Genomic DNA, 25,443 nt, shown 5'->3' with positions numbered 1-25,443 from the left:
GAAAATCTTTTTTGAAAATAAAGTATATGGGAAGATATATATTCACCATTTTGTATACAAGACTTGAACATCATATTATTTTTGTTACCTGAGGGGAGGTCCTAGGATACATCCCCGGGGATACTGAGAAGCAACTAGGTTATTTAAAATATTTTTTAAAGATTTATTTATGTGAAAGGTAGAGTAACAAAGAGTGAGAGAGGGAGCTTCCATCCACCAGTACAATGGCCAGAGCTGGCCCAGGCCAAAACCAGGAACCCAGAGCTCCGTCCAGCTCTCCCATATGGGTGGCAGGGATCCAGGCACATGAGCCAGCCATCCTCCACTTCCTTCCCGGGCACGTGAGCATAGGGAACTGAAACAAGAGCAAAGTTGCCAGAACTCAACACAGTGTCCTCTTATGGTTTACCGACAGTGCAGGTGGGGGCAGCTTAGCTCACGGCACTAAAACACTAGACCCTCTTTGGTTATTTTGTCTTTATGTACCAAATGTCCCAAAACAAAACCAAGCCTGGGGGTGTGGGGAGGGGCAGCATGATGATTCAACTGGCCAATCCTCCCCCTGCGAGCACCAGAATCCCATTTGGATGCTGGTTTGTATCCCAGCTGTCCCCCCTTCCCATCCAGCTCCCCAGTTGTGGCCTGGGAAAGCAGTGGAGGATGGTCCAAAGCCTTGGGACTCTATACCTACATGGGAGACTCTGAGGAAGCTCCTGGCTCCTGGCTGGAAATCAGCTCAGTTCTGGCTGTTGCAGCCATTTGGGGAGTGAACCAGCAGATGGAAGATCTTTCTCTCCTTCTCTCTGTAAATCTGCATTTCCAATTAAAAGAAATAAACCTTTTTTTAAAAAAAAAAAAACGAGGTGCTGGAGTCAGCATGTTGGGGAGCTCCTCCCCCAGCCTTGGGTCACTTGACAATCCCAGACAGGAGCTGAGGGGAGGTCTTAGAGGAGGGCTAGCAAATTACAGGGCTCCTGCTTGCCTTCCCTGTAGCCTACTCCCCCTGCTCTGCCCATCTGCATGTCGAAGACGCAGCGAAATGTAGTGGCTAAGAACATAAACTCCACGACCTGCAGCCTGAGAAGAGCCTCCAGCTCCCAGTGCTGTGTTCTTTGAGCCGGCTGTTTGATCTTCCATCCTCAGTTTCCTCACCGTAGAAGGGATAGATGCTATCTCACTAGGTAATTAGGAAGTGGGAAGTATCTAGCAGGTGTAACATTCTTGGTATGATCCTGTTCAGGAAGGGTTAGTTGCTACTCCTGCCTGGATCTCTCCACCAGAGTTTTTCCAAAGACAAGGCTCTGCTACTGGAACCACCTACTCAGGGTAGTCCTGGACTGACGGTACGTAACGTGTCACAACCACATGGACGCGCCGGGGTAAGACACACATTCCCCGTCACTCCAAGAGAGAAACCAAGGAGCCAACGGGGTATCAGTGGGGTCCAACTCTTACCAAAAAACCCTAATGTCAGCTATTCATTTCCAGATCTTCTGGCCCAAGAGTAACAAGAGGAAACCGTTTTTTGCGTTTAATGGATAAAGAGGTAAGAGAAGGACACTTTATGACTTCTGGGGGAGGGGGAGGGGAGAGCAAGGGGAACAAGCAATACAGAAGTGTCCCTGCCTATGGAATTGTATCATGAAACAAAAAGAAAAAAAGTGTCCCTAACGTCCCTCCTCTTTACATGGGGTGCTTCAGAAGAAAGAACCGCTAGGTGGCAGCACACGAGCACATGAACCAGAGAACCAATTGCCTCGGATTTTAAGAACCTTTGCACCAATCCCAACCCACAGGTAAGGACAATGGGCATTGTTCTAAAGGGTTTAGCAGACTCCTCCGTGCCCCACACCTCATCTTCCCTGAAGAACTCCCAAGAACCCTGTCTAGAAGGCTGAGTGGTTAAGAGGCCCATTGGGTCACTTCCTGTATGACTGGGACACTGGGAAGAAGGATCCCAAAAGAGGAAGAGCAGGTATCTGGGACAGGGTGAGAAGTAGGTTGGAAAAAGAAAAAGGTAAATGTAACTCTATCACTCTAAGCACGGTCTGTGGCTTCTATCCAGTCAGAGTCCTCCAGTGCAATGGTCCCTTCTGTACCCAGGAACCACAAGAGACCACCATTAGCCAGACTCCACAGAGCTTTCTGCCCGCTCTGCCACCATATTCAGACCTCTGGGCCTTCTGGCTGCAGCACTTACAAGGCCAAGACGTTAGGGAGAGCCTAAACAAATGGACTGATTGGGAATCCAGTCTGTCTAGGACTGTTTGGACTTTGTTACGATGCAGGCAAGGGTCCCCAAGTTGATCAGACCAGGTACTGGTTCAAGGGCATCTTCTGTTAGGGCAGAGGCCTGAAAGTGACCTTGGACAGCAGCAAATCCTTACATTCTCTTGGAAACTCCTCTGCGCCCCTCTCGATTTGATAAACATCAGCCTCAGATGGCGAGTGGCTGATGGGATCCCCGCGTCCCCGTTTGCCTCCACTAACCAAGTCCCCACCTCACTGCCTGCCCCCAACTGGAAAACCGGGGCATTAGGCCACTCAGCTAACCATAGTAGGTGTAGATGGCTTTTTTAAAAAGATCTATTTATTTATTTATTTATTTATTTATTATTGGAAAGGCGGATATACAGAAAGGAAGAGAGACAGAGAGAGGAAGATCTTCCAACTGTTGGTTCGCTCCCCCAAACGACCGCAGCGGCTGGAGCAGAGCCAATCCGGAGCCAGGAGCCAGGAACCTCCTCCAGGTCTCCCACGTGGGTGCAGGGTCCCAAGGCTTTGGGCCGCCCTTGACTGCTTTCCCAGACCACAAGCAGGGAGTTGGATGGAAAGCAAGGCCACTGGGATTAGAACCGGCGACCATATGGGATCCCAACACATTCAAGGCGAGGACTTTAACCATTACGCTATTGCGCCGGGCGTGCGGATGGTTTTTTAATCGCCCTGATGGTCCCATGTGTTCTAGTGCGTGCACTAGACGACAGGTGAGGATGACAGGCGTTTTCCTTCCTTAATTTTAGGTAATGAAGGAAAAACTAAAAACAAAGATCCTAAATTAGTGAAGCAATTGTGTATCTGCCTTTTGCAGTAGAATAATCATGTAAACAGAATTTACTGACCCACCCCCACCACACACTGGATAGTTCAACTTGGGGCTGGAATAGCTGTACCTACACTGGGCAAGCTAACAGCTGAGAATATTAAATGCTGTGAAATACTGAATGTAGCTGAAATATTTCAGCTGCGTGGCATTAAAAATACATTTTCCCAGTGTGTTTTGTCATCCATATAGCTGGCAAAATAGCACAGGCATTGTTTTGCAATTATCTCAATATTAAATTTTCCCATTCAGTGACCTGTTAAACCTCTTAGAAATCTGTGTTTAAGTCAAAACCAAATATATCTTTCCCCCTGGTAAATAAAAATGGGAAAGAGAAGAGAATTCCCATTAAGTCTCATTCTCAAAACCCAGGTTTATTCCATTGTTGATGAGCGCTGCCCCAAAGGTGGGACTGACTGCATCACCTCCCTGCCCTGTCAGAGACTTTATCAAATGTAACACCTAAGGAATACCCTTGACCTTGGGTTATTTTGTTGGGGCTTCAAAAAATTCTTATACAATTAAATTAAAACATGTTTATTGCAAAAAAAAAATGTTAATCCATGGTTTAAATTTTATTTTTTATTTGAAAAAGCAGAGAGAGCTACCTACCGATCTTCATTCTGTTAGCTGATTCCTCAGAGGTGCACCCCAGCTGGAGCCCAGAATTCAGTCCAGATCTCCCTGGCACAGGGGTGGTCCAGACTCCCAGGGAGCACAGAAATAGGAAACCGGAATTAGAAGCAGAGACAGGACTCGAACCCAGGCACTCAGAAATGGGGCACAGGCACCCCAAGCAGTGGCTTACCCACTGTGCAAAATGTCTGCCTCAGAAGACTGTCAGGTTCTTTCTTAAAGCATCTTACATTTCCTATTTATGTCACCTTATTTATAAGCAATTAGGCTTTGGGTGTTTTGTTGTTGTTGCTTTGGTTTTGTTTTTTGCATGTGGCGAAACTGAGGATCTGAAAGAGTGTGACTGTTTGGCCTAAATCACACAAAATCTGCCGTGGCAGAAAAAAAGCAACAAAAGACCCTTGGAATTCTGGAGCAGCGAGACCTTTTCAAAACCCACATTTCATGCCAGTCCCAGGCATCACAATAAAGCAGCAGCTATTAATGCCTAATGCAAGATTACATACAAGCCTGGGAAGGAGGGAGGCTCTGCCCTTAAAAACCAGACTGAGGGACTGGTGCAGTAGCCTAGCAGCTAAACTCCTTACCGTATAAGCGCCGGGATCCCATGTGGGCGCTGGTTCTAATCCCAGCAACCCTGCTTCCCATCCAGCTCCCTGCTTGTGGCCTGGGAAAGCAGTCCAGAACGGCCAATAGCCTTGGGACCCTGCACCCGTGTGGGAAACCCAGAAAGAGGCTCTGGTTCGCGGCTTTGGATCGGCGCAGCACCAGCCGATGCGCTCACTTGGGGAGTGAATCAATGGACGGAAGATCTTCCTCTCTGTCCCTCCTCTCTGTATATATAACTTTCCAATAAAAATAAATCTTAAAAAAAAGTCTGAGAAAGATGAAGTTGATTTAAAAACAAGAAAAAGAGGCAGGGAGCAGCAGGAAGGAAAAACAGGTTTCTCTTTTTTGTATCTTGAGAGCGTTCAGATATCAGAGACTTGGTCTTCAATGTAGTACCTTTATTTTTGTTTATTAAAGATTTATTTGTTTTTATTGGAAAGGCAGATATACAGAGAGAAGGAAAGACAGAGAGGAAGATCTTCCATCCGATGCTTCACTCCCCAAGTGACTGCAAAGGCTGGTGCAGTGCTGATCTGAAGCCAGGAGCTTCTTCCACGTCTCCCATGCGTGTGCAGGGTCCCAAGCTTTGGGCCGTCCTTGACCGCCTTCCCAGGCCACAAGCAGGGATCCACCGGGATTAGAACTAGCACCCATATGGGATACTGGGAATGCAGGGTGAGGACTTTAGCCGCCAGGTTACTGCGCTGGGCCCCCAGTGTGGTGCCTTTAACTTGAACTCAAAAACAAACGGAAAAAGCCCTCCCCAGCAGGTAACACCCACCCCCATCCCACCCCCAGTAGCTCAGGAAGGATCAGTCTTGAACGGAGCTGATTTGTTCATTCCCAGAGCACCAGCCAACTGCAAGGCTGAAGTTAGAGAAAAAAAAAAAAAAAAAAAAAAGCAGCCCTGCACAGGGAGGATTAGCAGGACTGCACAGCCCAGGGCTGGAGCTCATTTTCCGGCCTGTGGGTTACGGCGTCCCCGGCTCCTCACCCTTTGTCTCCTGCCCCGGGAGTACAGTTCCCATCAGAATGGATGGAGATTGGGTCGGGAGTTTGGAACACAACTGAGAAGAGACTTCTCTTGTTCAGGGGATTTGGATTTTTCTCCCCATTTCCCTATCAAAACCTAACTGTTTAGAAAACATGCTGTTTTTCTCCTTAGTATGAATTGAAGATCGTTCACTGCGATTCAATGAATGTTTGTAAGATATAATCCATTTGGTACAGCAATCTTTTAAAACACTCCTTCCCCCCACCAAAAAAAATTACTATTAGAGAAAACCAAGATACAATGAAGAGGGTCACCATATGATTTATTTCCTGACCTGAGATACTTCTGAGACTAAAAAGGGAATTACTGGGTCCGGCACAGTGGCCTAGCAGCTAAAGTCCTCACCTTGAACACCCCGGGATCCCATATGGGTGCCAGTTCTAATCCCGGCAGCTCCACTTCCCATCCAGCTCCCTGCTTGTGGCCTGGGAAAGCAGTCGAGGACGGCCCAAAGCTTTGAGACCCTGCACCCATGTGGGAGACCCGGAAGAGGTTCCTGGCTCCTGGCTTCGGATCGGCGCAGCACTGGCTGTTGCGGTCACTTGGGGAGTGAATCATCGGACGGAAGATCTTTCTCTCTGTCTCTCCTCCTCTCTGTATATCTGACTTTGTAATGAAAATAAAATAAATCTCTTTTTTTAAAAAAGGGGGGAATTACTAATTCCAGGTAAGCCAGAATCAAGTGGGATGTGTGGTCAGGCTAAAACTAAGGCACATTGGGGTTGCCCATTCAGCAGGTGAGTGGGCAGGACAGAGAGCAATGGTCTGGCTTTCCTGGCATGAGGCTCAGCAAGGTCCCTGCTAATAGCGTCCTCACCCCTGCAGGCCTGGACTCCAGGCAAAGCTGCCAACTGGGCTTTCTTTCCCCTGATGTCCAGGCTGTTCTGAGAGGCCTGGTGTCCCTGGCATGGAGCCGTCTGTGGGGCTGCCTGGCTGGCTGGCTGGCTGGCTGGCAGCAGCTGTGTGTGTTCAGTTCCCTCCCAGGGTCCCTGCACACAGTCCACCAGCCCTTCCCTGGCAGAGTGCCACCAAAGGAAGCACTTCCGTGGCCCGGGCACTCGGCAGTACGCCGCGTCCTTGCCTCCGGATGGCTGTGCAGTCCAAGAGGCTTCGAGTGCTGCTCCTCAGAGAGGTCATCTGTCCACTGCCGACACTCTCGCCTGATGGCAAGCAGCTGGCCGCCCCTCCACACCCTCATGGCAGATCACAGGGGCTCCATCCACTTCCACACCCCTCTGTGGGCAGGTCCCCTGCGGGGCCCAGCACCTCTGAAAAAGCACCTGGAACCTGCTGTCATTCCTTTAGAGCAGCAGAATGTGCACCTGACAGACACTCCCTTCGTCCGTCGAGGGGCTCTCAACCTCTGTGTTTCCGACAACTGGGCCAGGGATGCATTATGGGATGAGCGCCCCCAATGAAGTGCTCCCCACTAAATCCCCCACTCAGTCCCCAAATTCTGACAGCCAAGAATGTTTCCAAGCCATGCTGGATGTCGACGCTGCTTCCCACCAGCCCTGGTTGAGACCCAGTATTTCAGGGCATTTATGGTGTGGGTATAGGGCTAAGCAGAGAAACTGCATCTGTGCCTTAGCCAGGGGGCTGCAGTGGTTGGGAGAACAGCCAGGTGGGTTGCACGAACCTCGCAGGATTTGAAACCAACGAGTTGCCCTGAGACAGGCCTGCCCGTGCGGCTCCAGATTTCCAGTCAGAAAGATGACGTGCTTGAACAAGTGAGACCATATTTGCCAGTTCAGAGAGCTGCATTACAGCGAGTCTCAGCCGTGGCCATGTCCCCTCGCTCCCCCTTGCCCTAGCAGAGATCTGCAGGGGGAGCGCTGAGACTCCTGCTGCTTTGCTGCCGGAAACACAGGGCGCTGCCAAGGAGCAGGAGGCAGTGGCAGCTGACACGGTACAGCGGCTCCCCACGCGCCTGCCTGTGCGCTTTGGGTGTGATGCCCGGGGCTTCCGGGCAGCCGAGGGGACACCCACGACACGTGGCCATCTCTCAGCTGTGATTTTCTTGGTCCTTCGCGTGAATCTCAGGGGGTTGGGAGAGGGAACTTTTTTTTTTTTTAATACAAAATGACTCCCAGGAGTTCCATCAAGAACCAGAAGGAAAAGAAAAAAAAAAAAAAAAGCAACACCGAACCTTCCTGGCGTCTCAGGACAGGAGAGGATGAGGGATCCAGGGCCTTTGTCGTCTCTGTCTATACAAGCCAGACGGGAGGGCCACACGGGCTCTGGTGCCAGCCACAGCCCTGTCGATGCTGCATCCCAGGGGCCCAGCATCCGAGGCACCTGGAAGGGTTATTAGTAGGACTGGAACGCATCCCTCTGCTGGGACTGGATCATAATTACAGTAATTTTCTAACAGAGCTCGGCAGTAGGACTGTTTAATCAGCATCTAACTCCCTGGTGCTCCCAGTCTTCATCACTCAAGGAGAGGAGTGGGATGGCTCTTAAAGAGACAGTGCCCACCTTTCAGTGTGAACAGATGTGCTCTAATTAGCAGAATATATCTAAGTCTCGTAGCTTCTAACAGGCAGGTTGCAAGGCCTCCAACAACTGCCTCGGGCTCTCGCTACTCCAGGCCTCCTGCCAGTGGGACCGGGTGAGGCATGCCTGCCGATGGGCCTGGATTCCCACGCTTTCATGCGTGGTGGGGACATATACACAGAGCTGGAGCTGAATGAGCTAGAGCAGCCAGAGTGGATCGCAGAAAAGAACAGTGCTTGTCTGAGGGACAGGAAGGACAGGATAGCCCCACACATCAAAGAGATCTGTTGCCTGGTGGCTTCGCCACCACCACCCATTACAAAGCCTTACGTGACACCCTCCCAGAGGCGAAAGCCTTAGACCTTGCCTTGCTCTTAACTCTCCAGCCCCAGCTTTACCCACTCTCTCCTCTTCAACTAAGAAAGTACCCCACATTTTTTCCCCTCTTCTAATTGTGGAAGTCGACCAGATCTACTGGTCAGGTGGCCCTGAACCCTGGAGGGAGTAAACGGATTCACTCTGCTCCATTGAGTCAGCTTTCTGCCTCCTAAAGGTGTGACCCTCCTGTGACCCTGTGGCTCTCTCCAGAGCCTGAGCCGTCAGTGTTTGTTCTGGAAGGCTCCAGCTTTCCGCCCCCACCAACTGTCTCCCCCCATAGGTCATCCCTCTAGTAGGACGCCAGCGCTGCCTCTTCCCAGCCACTTGCTAAGCCACGCGAAGAGCGGAGGGAGGAAGCAGCTGAGAAGGAAGATGCAGGCATGGGTTAGAAGAGGAGGGCTGCACTTCCACAGTTCATAAGTCACCTAGAGCCAGTGCCTCGGGCAGAGCTGGCTCCTGCTGGCAGAGGGAAGCCCCTCTGATTCTTTATCCAGTGACCCTTGGCTTTGCTCCCATGTAAGCCCTCGAGACTGTCCCAGTCTCAGCTGTCACACTGAGGACCCTCTGCAGCAGGCCAGGAACCATTCCCCCATTCCAACCTGCCAGTCCCTCCTCCCACCCTGTAGGCCCGCTGTCTGTTGCTGCACCTGCATGGCATGACGAATAATCAGGGACAGGAATTTAAACTTTTTTAAAAAATCAGCCTTCATTAAAAATCAGAGAGTGAAGGACAGATAGAGAACTTTATATTGATTGATTTACTCTCCAAGTGGCCTCAGAGGCTGGGGCTCAGGCCAAAGCCAGAAGCCTGAAATCTACAATCACATACGTGGCAGGGACCTAAGTAAGGTCTTGGGCTGTCCTCTGCTGCCTTCCCAGGCACATTAGTAGGGAGCTGGATTGGAAGCAGAGCAGCCAGGATTTAAACTGGCACTCCCATATGGGATGCTAATGTTGCTAGCAGCTCAACCCACTGAGCCACAATGCCAGTTAAGACATATCCCTTACTGGAAAGTCTGGGTTCAATTCTTAGTTCTGGGTTGAGCTTCCTAACAACAGAACCTGGGAGCCAGCTGTGATGATCAAATGAATGGGCCTCTGCCACTCATGCGGGAGACATGGATTATGTTCCCGGCTCCCAGCTCTAGCTGGGACCAGCCCAGAATGTTATGGACATTTGAGGCGGGCCCAGAAGATGTGAGCGCCCTCTAATAAGCTTATTTTTAATTAAATGGGAAAAAAAAATCCAGCATGAGGCAAACTCACAAGCATGGCGCTAATTTACTGCCCAGTTGGACTGTTCATGTCCTGACCACCTCCCAGGCAAAGCCACTCCAGGCCTTGGGATGGGCAAAGGCCTTAGTGGAGAATTGAGACCTGGGAGTGCGCGCCTGAGGCCAACACTTCAGAAACTGCCGGGACTCCCTTCCCGCCTGAGGGTGGCTGTGGGGTTAATGTTTTTTGAATTAGATCAACTTGTCACACAGAACCTTCCAAGTGCCTGGCATATAACTGTACTGCCATGTTAGGCCATGCCTTTTGGAAATCACATTCGGTTTTGTCCACCGGAAGGCAAGTGTGCTGCTTCTCAACCTTTCGGCTAAGATCAAGTGGAGAGCAAGTGCAGTCCTGCCCGCCCTCCCCTCCCCACTGGGCCCTCCAAAGGCCAAACAGAAAACATGATGCACATGCAGCTTACTGCTTTTATGACTCCCCCTTCCTCCCGTCCCCACACACACCCACACTCACTTCCTTCTACCAAATAAAGCAATGCCCACGAGCTTGGGGCCACTCATCCCGGCTAACAGGAGCCGATCAGACTCGAACCAAGGCCGCCAGCGGTCAGAAGGCAAGCAACTGAATCAGACCCACAACCTTCCTCAAACCTAAATCCTAAAGAAAAAAAAAAAAAGCTTCCACATTAAAATGCATCTCAGCACTCCCCCTGGTCAGCCTCGTCTTTCACACACAGGGCACCCCCGCCATGGTGGCCACACCAGAGCACACACAGGGACCAAGTAAAACCTAGGGGGCATATGGCACTGCCTGGGTGAGAAGGAAAAGCCATCTTTGCTATTCTGCTGGTGACTCCAGGCCCAAATTATTAGATGGCGTCTCCCACCGCCTCTACCCAGCTCAGCAAGAACGAGAGGGTGCTGGTGCCTGGCCTTAGATTAACCGAGGTGCTGTTGGATGCACTGCTAATGGATCATTTAAAAAGCGGGGAGTCAGAAAATCACACGCATGTCTTTGAATGGCTCCTGCTGTCCCAGCAGCCCAGTCTGCTGGCAGAACGAGCTGCTGAGCTCCAACTCCAGGCAGAGCAGGCACGAGCGGAAGAAGGCCAACCAGCTTGCTGCTTTTTGGCTGAGTAGGGAATTGACACAGACCACCTCCGGCTCCTGTCTGGAAGTTTTGAGATCAGAGAGCTTCAGGCACAGCTGGGTTCACAGCTGCACCATTTGGAGTATTGGACTCATTAATATTCATAAGCCATCCCCACCAATCGGCAGAGCGAATGCCATTAGCTTAGCATCTGTCGGGTTTTTGTGAGGGTTGTGTTTGGAGTTTTTTTTCCCCTTTTAAATGAACTTCTTTTGACATTTTGGATTTGCCTCTGTAGGTTTTCATCCTCGCCTTGCTCTGCTGCCTCATATGAAGGAGGGACCCAGGGGAGGCAGGCAGGAAGGGGATGGATAGCAGCCAGGGCTCCGCATCTGCCTGTTGACAAACTTTATTTCTCTTTCAGCACCTGGCACCTCAGACAGGCGGCGAGGATGGAAGCCGCATCAGGTAAATTATACCTAACAAGGTTCATGCCCAGAGCTGTGCGCGGAGTCAGAGCCTGGCTCTTTGGAAAACAGTCCTCCCTCCAGCGGCGGGCTGGAGCCGCACACAAGTTGCAGGAGAGCCGCAGTGCACAGTTCTCAACCATTATTTCCACACTGATAAATTCAGAATTTATGGACTGTAAGCACCACCAGCCCTCACTCCCTCCTCCTCCTCCTCAGCTACAGCTTGTTAGACACAAATTGCAACAACAGTCTCTGATATTTGCATTTTATTTCAGGCCAAAGCTCCTCAACTCTGAACCAAATACCCTGACATCTCACAGCACAGGCTGGTAGGAAAAAGAGTCCACAGACAGGGTGGGAAGACCAGGGGCAGCGGGAGTGGGCAAGAGGGCGATGCAGCTCACTCCCCAACCGGAGACCAGCAACACACAGGGTGCCCGTGGCTCCTGGCAGCTCTGGCTCTCGGTGGAGGAGGGATGGCAAGGCAGCAGGACGCCTCGCCGTCTGCAGGCAGGTATATATAGTTTCTCATCCCTGTCCACACAGCCCCTCTTGTAGGCAGACTCGAAGCCCTCCCTCCCCACAGGACCCAGCACACAGCCTCCCCAGAGGACGCCTGTGGCAGCGGAAGCCCTGGGGCGAGGAAAAGGGACTGAGAAAGAAAACAGCCCACTCTCACCAGCAGGAAAGATTGCCAGGGTTCGGCTTAAACCTGAGACACGGGACAGTCCAGGGCAGCCTTTTACAAAGGAGGTAGACGTGAGGCGGAAGCCAAGTGCTCTGGGGCTTCAGGGAAACGGCAGGTGGCCAGGATGGGAGGCCAGAAGGGAGCACTCCTGGATGGCATCAGGATCTGCCTCTCCTCCAGGGCCCCACCACCAGTTACCTGGGGCGGTGGGCATATAAACAAACCCCAGGAGGTCAGTGTGGGCGCTGTTGAAAACCAACAGCCTCTGGACCTTGTGCTTCACTTGCAAACATCTGCACGGTGTCATTCCTTTGGGAGAGGTGCAGGGAGCAGTCACACCCCACCCCTGTGCATCCAGCCTGTGCAGAAGTGGCTGCGAGCCACTAGGCACCTCCTCCCCTACCTGCCCCGTGCCTGACACCACCAAACAAGTCCCCTGGCCTGCATCTTCTGCACCTAAAACAGGCCCCAGGCCAGCGCTTGTAGCTCACTTTTCCCAAAGCGCTTCTAACTGACCAGGGTCCAAAGGCACAGCGTGGTCCCCTCCTGCAGGAATGGTGCTCCCGTCGGCAGCTCTTGCAGAATCACAGTGTGGCGATGCGGACAGGGCGGGGATGCTGGGACATTCCAAGGAAGGGACCTCGGAGTCCACACCGGGAGTCCACACTCCCCCGTGGTCCTTTTCCTCACTGGGAGGAGGCGAGGGAGAGCTCCTCCTCCTGCTGGATCTCGTCAGAAAGCAGCAGCTGGAAATGGGTGGGCAAGGAGACGGGAGGGCATGGCCAGGTCAATAAAAGGCGGCGGGGCGCTGTAACCGCTAAACTGGGACACTGCTGTTCCAAAAGGGAAGGAATGGCTGGGTACACATCACTTCCCAGATAACCCCTCTGGAAACACGCTAAGTGAAAGGAGCCGGTTACAAAAGACCGGGCTCCACGCAGTAGCCTAGTAGCTAAAGTCCTCGCCTTGCACACACTGGGATCGTATCTGGGCACTGGTTCTAATCCCAGCGACCCAGCTTCCCTTCCAGCTCCCTGCTTGTGGCCCAGCGCCTTGGGACTCTGCACCCACATGGGAGACCCAGAAGAAGCTCCTGACTCCTGGCTTCAAATCGAGTCAGGTGCAGCCATTCATTGCAGCAGCCACTTGGGAGTGAATCAGCAGGGGAAGATCTTCCTCTCTGTCTCTCCTCCTCTCTGTATATCTGACTTTCCAATGAAAATAAATAAATATTTGAAACAAAACAAAAGACCACACATTGCATGACTATTGGTGTGAAATTTCTAGAACCTGGCAAATCCATAGACACATAAGACACTGGTGCCTGCCAAGGGCTGGGATTTTGGGAGGGAAAGAGGAGTCACCCCTCAGGAGCAAGCCTTTAAAGCTGACCGTGGAGGGTGACAGCTGCACACCACCATGAATATGCTTTAGAACTGCCTACTTGTTCACTAAAGAAGCTGTATGAACTTGATGTCATCAAAGACATCATTTTTTAAGGAGAAGGGCAAAGAACAGGACACAGGAAAATGCCTTTCCTCCTCCCCGGCTTTCAACAGGAGCTCCCGCTACCCACTGGTGGGTTAGCACAGGCCTACCTCGGGAAAGGCTCTGGCTGCTGTGTAGCGCTTCCCCCAGCCCACGTGGCTATCCCGCAGTGGTGGTTACAGGTTATAATCACCCTGGCTCAGGTATCTCAGGGGTGCTTCAGTTACCTCTTGGGCTGGTCTCCTGTTGCCAGGGGAGAAGAGCTCTGCCGCTCTTCTTGGGCCCAGCCACAGTTGGACATCGCATAGCGCAGAATGGCGTCCGAAACAGTCACGGGGCTGCGGCCTTGGACACAGGCTTCTATCTCGGGCACTGAGAGCTGGCTTTGCAGGAAGAGGTGCAACTGACTGTCCGACAGGAGGACCACGCTCTGCAGGACCCTGGCGTGAACACAGCACAACATGGAGCATTGCCTGAGGGTGACCCTCCCAAGGGCTGCTGGCCTGTGCGTGCGGAGGCCCGAGCACGCCAGGAAGGCACTTCCCACCATGGGCCCACAGGAGCCCCACCCCTGGCAGCCGGGGCCTATCTGGCAGGTCCACTCACTTTTCAAGGAAGTGCTGAAGACCTTGTCGTCGTTTCTCAATGAACTCATCGGAGCTGCCGAAGAAGGTTGACTTCCCAGGAAGTTCAGGCACAGGCCTGTGGAGTCACAGGTGAGACCCTGGCTAAGTAGAGCCCCCAGGCAGTTACTCCAGTCCCCGGCAAGAGGCCCATCAATCCCACCATCTTTTAACAAAATAGAAGAGGCCCAGCACTTGCTGGCTGCATGCCATGTGTCAGGTCCTGGGCTAAATGTTTACAAACACCGTTCAGTTTATTCCTACCTAAAACCTTGTGAGAAAAACATTATTGTTCCCACTTTAGAAGTTCAGAGAGGTTAAATAAAATGTGCTGTTGTCATGCAGCTAATAAGGATAACATATATGAATCAAAACCTATGATGTCATACTATACTGTCTACAACATCACTTTAAAACAGGAAGAACTCCCAACATGGAGAATACTGGCCCCCTGTCAGCCACAACCATCTGCTTCAGCCCCAGGAGCTCCCACACTGAGAAGGGTAGAGTTGTTGCAAGTCATCCACCAATTCGAAATCTCCCATTCTTTAAAACTATTTACATGCACACACAGGAGACCTGCTATCCACTGGTTCAGCCCCCCTCCCCCCCCGAGCTGGGCTAGACTGAGCAAGGAACTCCATCTGGGTCTCCCATGGAGGTGGCAGGCCCATGTGCTTGGGCTAGCCCGTTGCCTGCCCAGGAGCATGAATAGGAAGCTGGGTCTGAAGCAGAGGTGGGACTTGATCCCAGGGACTCTGATATGGGATGCAGGCAGTCCAACTAGTCACTTGACCCTCTGTGCCACAGCACCTAACTCCTCCACTAACCTTTCTTAAAAACTATAGCGCAACATTTTAAAAAGCAGGTCAGGCTGAAAAATGAGAGATCTCTCAGTGGAAATGAAAGATTTTAACCAGTTTATGAGGCCCTGGCCCAGAGCTATAAAGTTCATCAGTCCCACATGTGACCTAACTGGCTAGGTCACTCCTCCAGGCTTCCATCGTCACCAAGCCTTCAGTGACATCCTTCAGTGCAGTCACTGCTCCCATCTCTTCACTTGCAGGACTGCCCTGAGAGTATGAGTGAGGAATGAATAACCGCATTCCCTGAGGCTCCAGGAAGGTTCTGGAAAAAGGGCTAGGTACTAAAGGGAACAAAACAAATCACAATTTTCACATGTCAGAGGGGCAGGAACATTAACCTGCCAAGTGCTTGAAGTTTTCTTAGAACCAGTGATATGGACATTTAAACTGCTAGCTGTCCATCTGGTAAACCCTAGGCTAAGACACATACTACAAAAAAAAAAAAAAAAATAGGGCCAGACGCAATGGCTCAATGGCTAAATCCTCACCTTGTAAGCACTGAGATTTCATTTGAGTGCCGGCTCATGTCCCAGTTGCTCTCTGCTTGTGGCCTGGGAAAGCCGTTAAGGATAGCCCAGGGCTTGGGACTTTGCATCTGCTTGGGAGACTTGGAAGAAGCTCCTGGCTCCTGGCTTCAAATCAGCTCAGCTCCAGCAGTTTTGGCCATTTGGGGAGTGAATCATTGGATGGAAGATTTTTCTCTATATATCTCCTTCTCTCCATAAAATCTGATCTGCCTTTCCACTAAAATAAATCTTTTTAAAAAAAAATCTCTATTTCCCTGTTTTCCTATTTATTTATTTATTTTTAAATTTACTTGAAAGAGGGAGGGAGTGACACCGAGAGAGATCTTTCATTCACTGGTTCACTCTCCGGATGTCTGCAATGGCCACGGCTGGGCCAGGGCAAGGCCAGGAGCTTCTCCCAAGTCTCCCATGTGGGTGGTAGGGGAACAAACACTTGGGCTTCCTCTTGCCGCTCCTCCCAGGCCACTAGCATGAAGCTGGATCAGAAGTAGAGCAGCCAGCACATGAGTCAGCACTCGGAGGAGATGCTGGCATCAAAGATGGTGACTTTACTCACTTTGCCACAACACTGGCCTGTCTCCCCACCCTTCAAAAGAACCCTAACAGGCCCAGTGGCTAAAGTCCTCGCCTTGCAAGTGCTGGGATCCCATGAATGCCGATTTGCGTCCCAGTTGCTCTACTTCCCGAATCCAGCTCCCTGCTTGTGCCCTAGGAAATCAGTCTAAGATGGCCCAAAGCCTTGGGACCCTGCACCTGTGTGGGAGACCTAAAAGAAGCTCCTGGCTTCAGATCTGCTCAGCTCCAGGTGTTGCAGCCACTTGTGGAGTGAACCAGTGGATGGAAGATCTTTGTCTCTCCTTCTCTCTGTAAATCTACCCTTCCAATGAAAAGAAATAAATATGTGTTTTCAAAAATGCATTTCCCAGGGCTGACACAGTGAAAACCAGTGGGTTAAGCTGCCACCTGCGATGTTGACACCCCATATGAACAGCAATTCAAGTCCTGGCTGCTTCACTTCCGATCCAACTCCCTGCTAATGCACCTGGGAAGGCAGAAGATGGCCCGACTGGTCGGGCCCCTGCCCCCCACTGCGGAGACCCACGTGGGTCGGCTTTTTGGCTTCAGCCCAGCCCAGCCCCTACCAGTCTCAGAGCTCAGAAGACAGAACTTACACCAAGCCAGCGTTCTTCTGCAGCTGCTTTCTCAGCCACACGAACTCACGGTAGCGACGCCGCACGCATGAAGTCTTGGCAGTAAAGGCCTTGCTGTTGGTCTACGAGAAGTACACAATAAGGGTTTAGCAGGAAAAGACCAAATGTATACGCGACTCCCCCGTCAGTGCTCCCACTGAGCTAAGGCATCAGGCCAAGGTCCCGAGCAGAGAGGCCCCAAGCAGCGCCCAGGCACAACACTAGCTCTCTCTCCTCCCTTCGCTCTTCTAAGTCTTCTGTCTCCATCTCGCCAGGCTCCGCTTCAGCGCAAACCCTCAGCCCTGCAGACTGCAGACCCAACGGAGAAGCCTGATGCACTCACATGAAGGAAGATCTTATAATCCACGTAGGAATTCCAGGAGCCCTCATTCTGCACCCGGGGGTCCTGAACCCGTACTGTGATCACCTCCTGGGGGTAAGAAAGGCCACCTGAGCTCAACTGCCTTGAATGGCAGTGATACTGGCTGGCAGGCTGGTCCACTCAGTGCCGCCCTGCATTCATTGCACCCGACGGATACCTATCACACACCCAGTATGTGTCAGCCACTGACCCAGGCACTGGTTATAGAGCAGAAGAGTTGAAGACCCATGGGCCCAGCACGGTAGCCAAGTGACTAAAGTCCTTGCCTTGCACACACTAGAGTCCCATATGGGCGCCGGTTCTAATCCCGGCAGCCCTGCTTCCCATCCAGCCCCCTGCTTGTGGCCTGGGAAAGCAGTCAGGACGGCCTGGGGCCTTGGGACCCTGCACCCGTGCGGGAGACCCGGAAGAAGCTCCTAGCTTTGGATAAACTCAGCTCTGGCTATTGTGGCCACCTGGGGAATGAGTCATCGGACAGATCTTCCTCTCTGTCTCTCCTCCTCTCTGTATATCTGACTTTCCAATAAAAATAAAATAAATCTTAAGAAAAAAAAAAGTTGAACATCCATGCTCTACATTCCAGCACATTCACACCAGCAGGATGTCAGGGTGTCCCCTCTACCCAGCAACACGTTCTGCTCTTCACAGCCCTTCTCCTGGCTTTATCCCGAACTCACCAGAACCTCTAGGGGACAACTGTGGGAAGAACACCACCGAGCGACTATCTGTCATCTCCGCGGCCTCCCGCCTTCTCACGCCCCTCCCCAGCGTCTGCCCACCCATTCCTGGAGACGACTCTTACCTCCTGTTCTTGGGCCTCCGACATCCTACACCAAAAGCCCGCTGGAAGAACACATCTGATGAGGGACAGAGGACATGGGAACAAGCATGGTTAGCATGCCTCTATTCTTAGCCCTCTGGGCCAGGCCAAAACCCTGAAAGGTTTTCATAAGTGACCTCCTGGGGAAACCCAGAGAAAGTTTTTTTGGCTCTTGTGAACTCTAAAGAGAAAACAAAACAAAAAAAATCCCCCCACATTAGCTCAAGTGCCAAAGCCCAAAGCCCAGGGGATTTGCCTTCTTCCTGGCACCAGCCAGGACTATTCACTTGGTCAACCCCAGGCGAAGAACATTGGGGTATGCAGAGAATTTGTCTCGGGTGGCCAGAGGCAGGTTCAGTGGTAAAAGTTTTGCCTTCCTGGCTGTGGGCACATCCTTGTCTGGTGGGCACTCGGAAGGCAGCTTGCAAAGGGAGCTCACAGTGCCCCCTCCCGGTTGTTTACAGACAACCTAGTCCCTATACACACTCCGGCATCTCTGTCTTCCTCCGGCCTACCTCTCCCCACAGGTGCTGCAGCCAGCCCCTGCGTGGGTGTCTCGGTCATGACCATGCCTTGTGGAATCCGTGCTCAGGAAGCCGAGCCCATAGCTGCAATCACTTCCTCCCCCAACACGCCCAACAGTGTGAGGAGCTGCCCAAGCACCCCACAGCTGCACAGGTTGAATTGGGATGCGTTTCCCTCCTTTGTAAAGATTCATTAAAGCCCACGCTCCCAATTTCCCCCAGGGTGGCAGTTTACACGGAGAGAAACATCGCCCACTCCGACAGGGGGACCGTGAAGGTTGCAGCACGGGGTGACTCGAGTCCAAAGGGGCCCATGATGTCACCTTCTGTTAAAATACAGCACTAATCTTGTTACTCCTAGACCCACTCCAGCAGCATCCACCCCCTTCTCCTCTCTTAAGAGCGGAACAATAAGGTTTAATTTCCCTTTCCAATTTACCTTGAAATGAAAACTGACTTCAGCCAATATGTACTGCCAACAAATGATCCGGGCAGGCTCCTGGGAAAACAAGACCATCTCTAAGCTCTCCCTCTCCCTGCCGCCCTGTGCCCGTTCACACACCCGCTCGTTTTTACAGTCCCACAATTAATTGCAAACACATTCTCTTATTAGTTCTGTGTTAACATTAGAAGGGTTGTATAATGAGTTTCCTCTAGTTTATGTTTCACTAATACAAGGCTAGCATCTCAAAACAAGGGAAGCTCATTTGCACCACAAAATTAGCAGAGCAAACAGCTTTCTGATTCTTCCCAATACACCAGAAGGTCTCTCTACAGACAAACGTGGCACGCGGAGACAGCTGCATGGCAGATGACAAAACTGGGCTACACTGTGGAGCAGGCCCAGGGTGTGGGGCTGCCAGTGCCAGCCCCCGCGGCATCTGCTGACAGCCTGACTTCCCATCTCAGGCAGCCACCACCTGCAAGAGGTTCTACACTGAAAGGTAGGAAATTCCAAGTACACAGGAACCCAGATAGAACATTCCAGTCAAGTCAAACAGCTGTGACCAGAAAGAGCAGACTGACCTGCTGTTAGCGATTAACCTTATTTTCAAAATCACTTTTAAATTTTGGGTTTTTTTTTTTTTTTTCTCTCTTCTCTTTTCAGGGCATTTGGTAAGCTGCCAGCACAGTGGAGCCAATGATTCTAAAGTGTGTTCTCACAAAAATAACAGCAGGAAAGGTGATGGCAAGGAGACCACAGCCCTCTACACACACACGCCCTAGCCATGAATGATTTGCCAAATTCATGATCATGACCACAGAGTCATCCTACATTTGACTTCATGTGGAATGACCTAAGCCTTCTTTTCCTTTGGGACCAACAGCACAGGCAGCTATCAACTGGCTTAAAGAGACAGAGAGAATTAAAAAAAAAAAAAAAAAAAAAAGTCCCAGGATCCTGACAATGCCTTACCCTCAAATCTAAGGTTAACAGGCACTTTATGGCCTAGTGGTTAAAGTCCTCGCCTTCAAAGCACTGGGATCCATATGGGCACTGGTTCATGTCTGGGCAGCTCCACTTTCCATCCAGCTCCCTGATTGTGGCCTGGGAAAGCAGAGGAGGGACAGTCCAAAGCCTTGGAACCCTGCACCCACATGGGAGACCCAGAAGAGGATCAGGGCTCCTGGCTTCGGATCAGCACAGTGCCAGCTGTTGCGGTCACTTGGGGAGGGAGTCATCGGACGGCAGATCTTCCTGTCTCTCCTCCTCTCTGTATATTTGACTTTGCAATAAAAATGATAAATAAGTCTTTATAAAAAAAACGTTTGTTGTAGCTTTCCTTCAAAACTCAGATTTCAAACAGTAATGTCTCACCACCACCGTTCTCCACCAGCTTCCTTCCAACAAAAAAACGTGACTCCCAAGAAAATAAAGCTTGCTTCTGTTTTTGCAGAAGTGGGAAGTTCCTAACTTTGGCTGTAGAAGCTAGGAGGGGCGAGGTCACACAAACCCGAGGAGCCTGTGCTCAGGGCTGGGTCCGCACGCGCCCTGCATTTCCTGGGCCCCTCCAATCACACCGGGAGCTCCGTCCCTTCTGCATCTGCACCAGCACCCACAGCTCGGGGGAAACCCTCAGCTGTTGACAAAGGGAGACTTGCTCTCAAGTGTGCCAACGTCCCACGGCTTCCCGGCTGACCATTTTCTCTCCCACTTCAACAACACAGGTTAAGAAGCAGGCTGAGCCATGAGACTCCAGCGCTTTCTTACTCATGCCTGGGTCCTCGGTGCCAGAAGAGATGGCACCTCAAAAACCTCTCCTCCCAAACACCCACAACTGCTAAGCTCCTCGGCCCTGACCAAGCAGGTGGCTCTGGTCCATCCTTTAGGTCGTAAGTAACCTGATCCCCCGACTTGTGTCCGGGTTAAACACCTGCCACCACCCGCCAGTGGCTTGAAGACGCCCCCAAAGTCTTTACGATGGCCACGCCCCCTCCTAACGCCTTGATTGGCCTTGATTAAGTTTGCTATCCTGAATGCCCAAACAAGCCCTCGCTCGCCTCCATCCTGGGGGGGTGGGACGTCAAGCACCGTCCACCTGCCAGGTGCTGCTCTGGCCGCCCAAGCCCAAGCCCCTCACCTGAGAGCAGCCACGCCTCTCACCCGGGAGCAGCCTTCGCTCCTCACCTGAGAGCACCCACGTCCCTCACCCGGGAGCAGTCACGCCTCTCACTCGGAAGCACCCCGTGCCCCTCACCCGGGAGCATCCCTCGCTCCTTACCTGAGAGCAGCAGCGGCGGCGGCTCTCCACGGCGACACCGCCCGTGCGCCCAGCACACAGCCAGCTTCCCAGCTTCTCCTTCCGGGTGAGTGGCCGGCACCCCGGTGCACGACGGGACGCGGCTTCCCGCACGCCCAGCCAGGCCCGGCTCTCCGCGGCAATGGCCGCTCCCACACACGAGACAGGGCTCCTCCCGCCCCGTCCGGAGGGGCCCCCGCTCCCACCGCCGGACTCAGTTTTGAGGCGTGGGAAAAGTGGGCGAGAGGGCGAAGTGAGGGGCGGTGAACACACTCTGACATCCAATGCCGGGCCGCGTTCCTCCCACCGTCTGTGGGTTCAGCCAGTCAGCGGCCAGGGGGCGTCGGTCAGGCAGGGTCGGCCTGGGGGTTCCGGGGTCCCCAGAGAGAAGTGGGGCGACGCTGTTCCTGCTTCTGGAGCAGGTTACCTGTCTGGAGCATGATTGTTTGGGAGATTAGGGCATCGCTAAATACCCCAGACACCCCCCTTGGAAACGCCTTTAGGGTCCAGCTCCCCAGCTTCTGAGTTGGGATCTACAACGAAACGCCTCCGAATAACTGACAAAGCAGAAGCCAACCTATGGGAATCCAGCCACCCCGCAAACAAGCCCCAAAGAAAGATCTTGCAGCCTCTGGGGCAAGAAAAAGCTGCCTGGTGTGTGGAAGACCTGTTTGGCTTTATCGCAGTGTCTTTAAACTTTTTGAAGGTAGTGGTAGTGAAACTACAATCAAGGAAAAGATGCAAACTCCCTAGGGCCACAGCCAGCAGTCCCCTGCCCACCGTCAGGAGCCTTGGTAGCTTTTTCATGTGTAAATTGGGGATTAAGGCAGAGATAGCTCAGAACAGCATTTCTCAAAATCCCTTTACTTAGAGGCACAAAAGTTATTAAGCTCCCCTCAGGAGCTTTTGTTTATATGGGATAGTCACTGAATTACCAATTGAGATTCAGAAATTCCAAACCACGTACCCATTGCATGTTAATATAATATATACAATATAATATTGTATATATATTTTTTTCAAAGCAAAGGAAAGTTAATGAGGAATGACATTGTATTAAAATGTTGCAAATCTCACCTGGCTTTCATAGAGGACAGCAGGTTCTCCGATTTCCCATTCTCTGCCGCGTTGTGCTGTTTTGGTAGGCGAGGAAGATCCCGGCCTCCGGCGGGCATGGTGGTATAGCTGGCAGCCACTGCCAACTCTGCAATGCTGCCTTAGACATAAATATACCTAAATAAATACACCATCTCCGTTGATCTTAGTAGGAAGATTTCGGGAAACCATTGAATGTCTTGTATGGGTACCACAAAACTTCTGGGTTTTGCTTGAGACCTCACATTTTATCATCTGCAGTAATACTTCAATTTTCCTTGAAGTGGCAGGTTTATTGATTTCAGATACTCGCGACTGACAAGCCATAGTCTTTGTCAATCTTCCAGGTAAACGGGTGTTCTCTGAAAAGCACAATCATTTCCACTCACCTCAAGCAACTGTACTACCACTGTCACTGGGAACACTTTATGTGTACTTTCCATTTCATGACAAAGCACATGAAAATATGTAAGAATGCTTTTTCTTTCAGGCTGGTGAGATGGCTTAGCAGCTAAATACGCCACCTCCAAGTGCTGGCATCCCATTTGGGTGCTTGTGTTGTGCCGGTTTCTGAAATCCCCAGATAATCATCAAGTCTGAAGCCGGTGCTAAGGCATAAAAGTGGTTTATTCGAACTAACTTAGGTCTCCCAGCCACCTCCCCCAGCCCAGCATGGCCGGGCGGGGGAGGGGCAGCCGTTGCAGGATCCGCAGCAAGCCCGTGAGCCAGAGAGAGAGAAAGGAAAAGACCCCGAGAGCCCAAGCTCCCCAGTTTTTATACATTTCAGGCTATTAATTATACAGTCATGATCTAGCAGGCTTCTATTGGTGGGCCCGAAACTAGCAACCCCCAAAAAGTATAGGGCGGTGGATCTTATCAAACACCAGGTACCTCCCTCCCGAGGAGTGGTCCGCCTACGTGACCTGCCAGGTGTCCTGCTGGGTGTCAGGCCTAGAATCCACACAGCCCCCAGCCAAGCCATCAAGGCGGGATCACAAAGGGCAGAAAACTTCCAGGCTCTTCATTCCCCCCTCTTTCTAGTAACTAATCAAATCTTTGATTCAATAACACACTTAGTAATACAGTTAACAATGTACAAGCCTCGTTGAAAATACTGACATTTAAGAATCTTTTAGTGTTAAGATGTTACATGTACACAACACAGTTCTGTCAGGAACCGGAGACCCTAACTGCCTATCATCCCATCTGGCTCCTATATTTCCAGACAGAGGACTAGACCCCAACAGTTTAGGGAAAGGGGACGTCGTCGTCCGCTCTTGACTACTTCCTGCTGACAGGGGGGCGCAGTTGAGTAACAGCAGCAGTTGGGGGGGTCTATCTAACGGTTCCCGATAGAAGGCAGAAGTCATCAGGTGTTCGATGTACAGCCTGGCACTTGAAAGGCCCTTCTTTGTTGAAGTATTACTCCAAAGAAGGGTCGAGGTGACCCTCATTCAGCTTCCATGCCAAGCAGAGTCCAAAAAGGCCTCTTCCTCATCTCCTTCATGCCCATTTTCCTCCGCAGCCTTTAACTCCAGGTCTGTCTGCTGCATGGGGAAGGGAAGCCCGTGACCATGGCTCCCTGAGACAAAGGCCATTCAGATTCCCTTTATATACTTGGCAGAGTTCTTTTCCTGAAAATTGGCAAATCCAACAGTAGGGAACAGGCAAGTGTTAGATTTTTCTAAAACAATTATACTTTACCAATTGTTGCAAGCCCTAAGAGTTTCGGGATGACACGCATAAAGCACAGCACTGAAAGCATTCTGTTGCAAGACCTACTAATCATGCTATTGATGGCAAAAGATTTAAACAGGCTTTCATTTACAATAATTCAGTAGCTTGTAGTATTCTGACAAGAGTTTACAGAACTTTATACACTTTAAGGCAGAGGTAAGCAATATACTGGTTATAGTCTAACAAGCTATGTACTTGCAGTTCAAGAATACAAGAATCTTAAGAAGGAGAGCAAACAGATTCCAAACAGTTTGGCAAGTGAGGAAGTCATGAGTTCTGCTTCAGAGCACTCAGGGTGTCCTACCCTAGGAAGGCTTAGTTGTGGCACTGGTTGAGTAGTCATAGGCCAACTAACTTATAGGCCACTGGTAGCCACTGTATTTCAAGCTCTTCTTGTTAATAAGGCTTTTTAGATCCACAAGACACTACTTAGAGAAATCTATGAATATTAATAATATATCTTTCTAGTATAACTCTGAAGTTACAGGTCCTGCATGGGAAGTCAGTACACAGTGACTCTAATGAATTTAATAAATTAGCACTCTTATGTGTGACGTCAGTGATCACCTGAGGCTCCTGACACACGATGCTTAGGCTGTAGAAGCTTCTTGAATCCACAACAACCCCACGAAGCATTAGACAAGGCCACACACAAAGTGGAAGTTCTCTCCTCCATTGAGAGAACAGCACAACCATCTTCGATGGCTGCTTCTTTGCACAGGGGTATGGACCACAGAGGCCCTTCACGGAGGGACACTCTTCGCAGCAGTGTCCTGGCATTCCACACCTGATATGCTTGCTCTCTTGCTGGCTCTTCTGTCAGACCAGAATGCCTTTGGGTTGATTCTGAGGCCACTGAGTGCTACTCAAGATAGTCTATGAGTCTGCTGTAAGAATCGTTTCCCATGTTGGAGCATTTACATTACCTGACATCTGAGTTATCATGGAACACTTTCATACATATAGCCATGCATTTTACCACCTAGTTTATGAGGATTTGGCATCCTATGGTGTTTTGAAACTGTGCCCTTAGCAGTAAGTCCATTTGAATGCATGCAGAACTATATAGCTGAACAGACTTCGTAGGTCCTGAGAAAACAGAAACAGACATGACTCTCCAAGAGCTTAATTGTGCATCCATACATTATTTTCAAAAGGATTTAGCTTAACAATTCTCATTCATGAGCATTTTCATCTATAAGCAAATTAAAATAGATGACATAGCTTGTCACATTTAGATAGCACTGTGAAACCAGCTGTGTACCTGTAGAATTTTGCACACTCTTGCACTTTTTAGACCTAGGAGCCTAACCATTATGACAACACCACAACCAAATGGTCACTTAGACATCAGGAGGGAAGGTTTGAGGAATTTACGTAATAACAAGAGGGAGTATACCAACAAACAATTTGTTTCTCTAGCAGATTTTTTTTTTTTTTTTTTTTTTTTAGTCTGTCAGTTCCCCTACTTGGGGGTGAAAGTACCTCTTTGATCTGTTATCTAAAACTTAGGATGAGGGAGTTCCTATCATGTAAATTTTCACACCAATCATTTCTGGAGCTTTCCTGGCAGGATTGCAACTAATTCTGGCTCCTTGTAGACAAGGCTTCTTAAAGTCATTTTTGTAACCAAATTTTTCTACACAATTATCTTTACCAATCAAAAGATGCAATCTTTGACAAATCTTATG

General features: G+C 50.7%; 1 protein-coding gene and 1 long non-coding RNA gene across 5 annotated transcripts; one reads left to right on the top strand and one right to left on the bottom strand.

Moving 5' to 3' along the window:
- Positions 1 to 268: 268 nt before the first annotated feature.
- Positions 269 to 11,164, top strand: LOC131482372 (uncharacterized). Its single transcript, XR_009246928.1, has 3 exons — positions 269 to 1,546; positions 1,702 to 1,796; positions 11,026 to 11,164. It is a non-coding gene; the product is annotated as an uncharacterized LOC131482372 (long non-coding RNA).
- Positions 11,165 to 11,842: 678 nt separating this feature from the next.
- On the bottom strand, positions 11,843 to 19,489 carry SNX11 (sorting nexin 11). 4 transcript variants are annotated; one of them, XM_058675910.1, is made up of 8 exons: positions 19,456 to 19,489; positions 18,619 to 18,678; positions 17,638 to 17,692; positions 16,797 to 16,883; positions 16,436 to 16,536; positions 13,854 to 13,949; positions 13,475 to 13,687; positions 11,843 to 12,505 (listed from the first exon to the last, which is right to left on the bottom strand). In XM_058675910.1, coding segments are annotated over exons 1-8 (873 nt in total). In that variant the 5' UTR covers positions 19,458 to 19,489; the 3' UTR covers positions 11,843 to 12,246. The 4 variants fall into 4 exon arrangements, with proteins under 4 accessions (XP_058531893.1, XP_058531894.1, XP_058531895.1 ...); XM_058675911.1 differs by lacking the exon at positions 19,456 to 19,489 and having other exon boundaries at positions 17,638 to 17,795; positions 18,619 to 18,684; XM_058675912.1 differs by lacking the exon at positions 19,456 to 19,489 and having other exon boundaries at positions 17,638 to 17,770; positions 18,619 to 18,656.
- Between the last annotated feature and the right edge of the window lie 5,954 nt (positions 19,490 to 25,443).

This window comes from Ochotona princeps, chromosome 17 (genome assembly GCF_030435755.1).
Source record: "Ochotona princeps isolate mOchPri1 chromosome 17, mOchPri1.hap1, whole genome shotgun sequence".
Taxonomy (NCBI): Eukaryota; Metazoa; Chordata; class Mammalia; order Lagomorpha; family Ochotonidae; genus Ochotona; species Ochotona princeps.
Note: the sequence above shows the minus strand (reverse complement) of the source record. Positions and strands in the feature narration are given on the sequence as shown.

Excerpts from the sequence above, each read along its gene's own strand:
- SNX11 (XM_058675910.1), bottom strand. Across the intron at positions 17,693-18,618 it reads AAGTCAGTTTTCATTTCAAG|ATGTGTTCTTCCAGCGGGCT; the intron begins GTAAATTGGAAA and ends GTCCCTCATCAG. Across the intron at positions 12,506-13,474 it reads ACAGGAGACCAGCCCAAGAG|CTGCTGCTTTCTGACGAGAT; the intron begins GTAACTGAAGCA and ends ACCCATTTCCAG.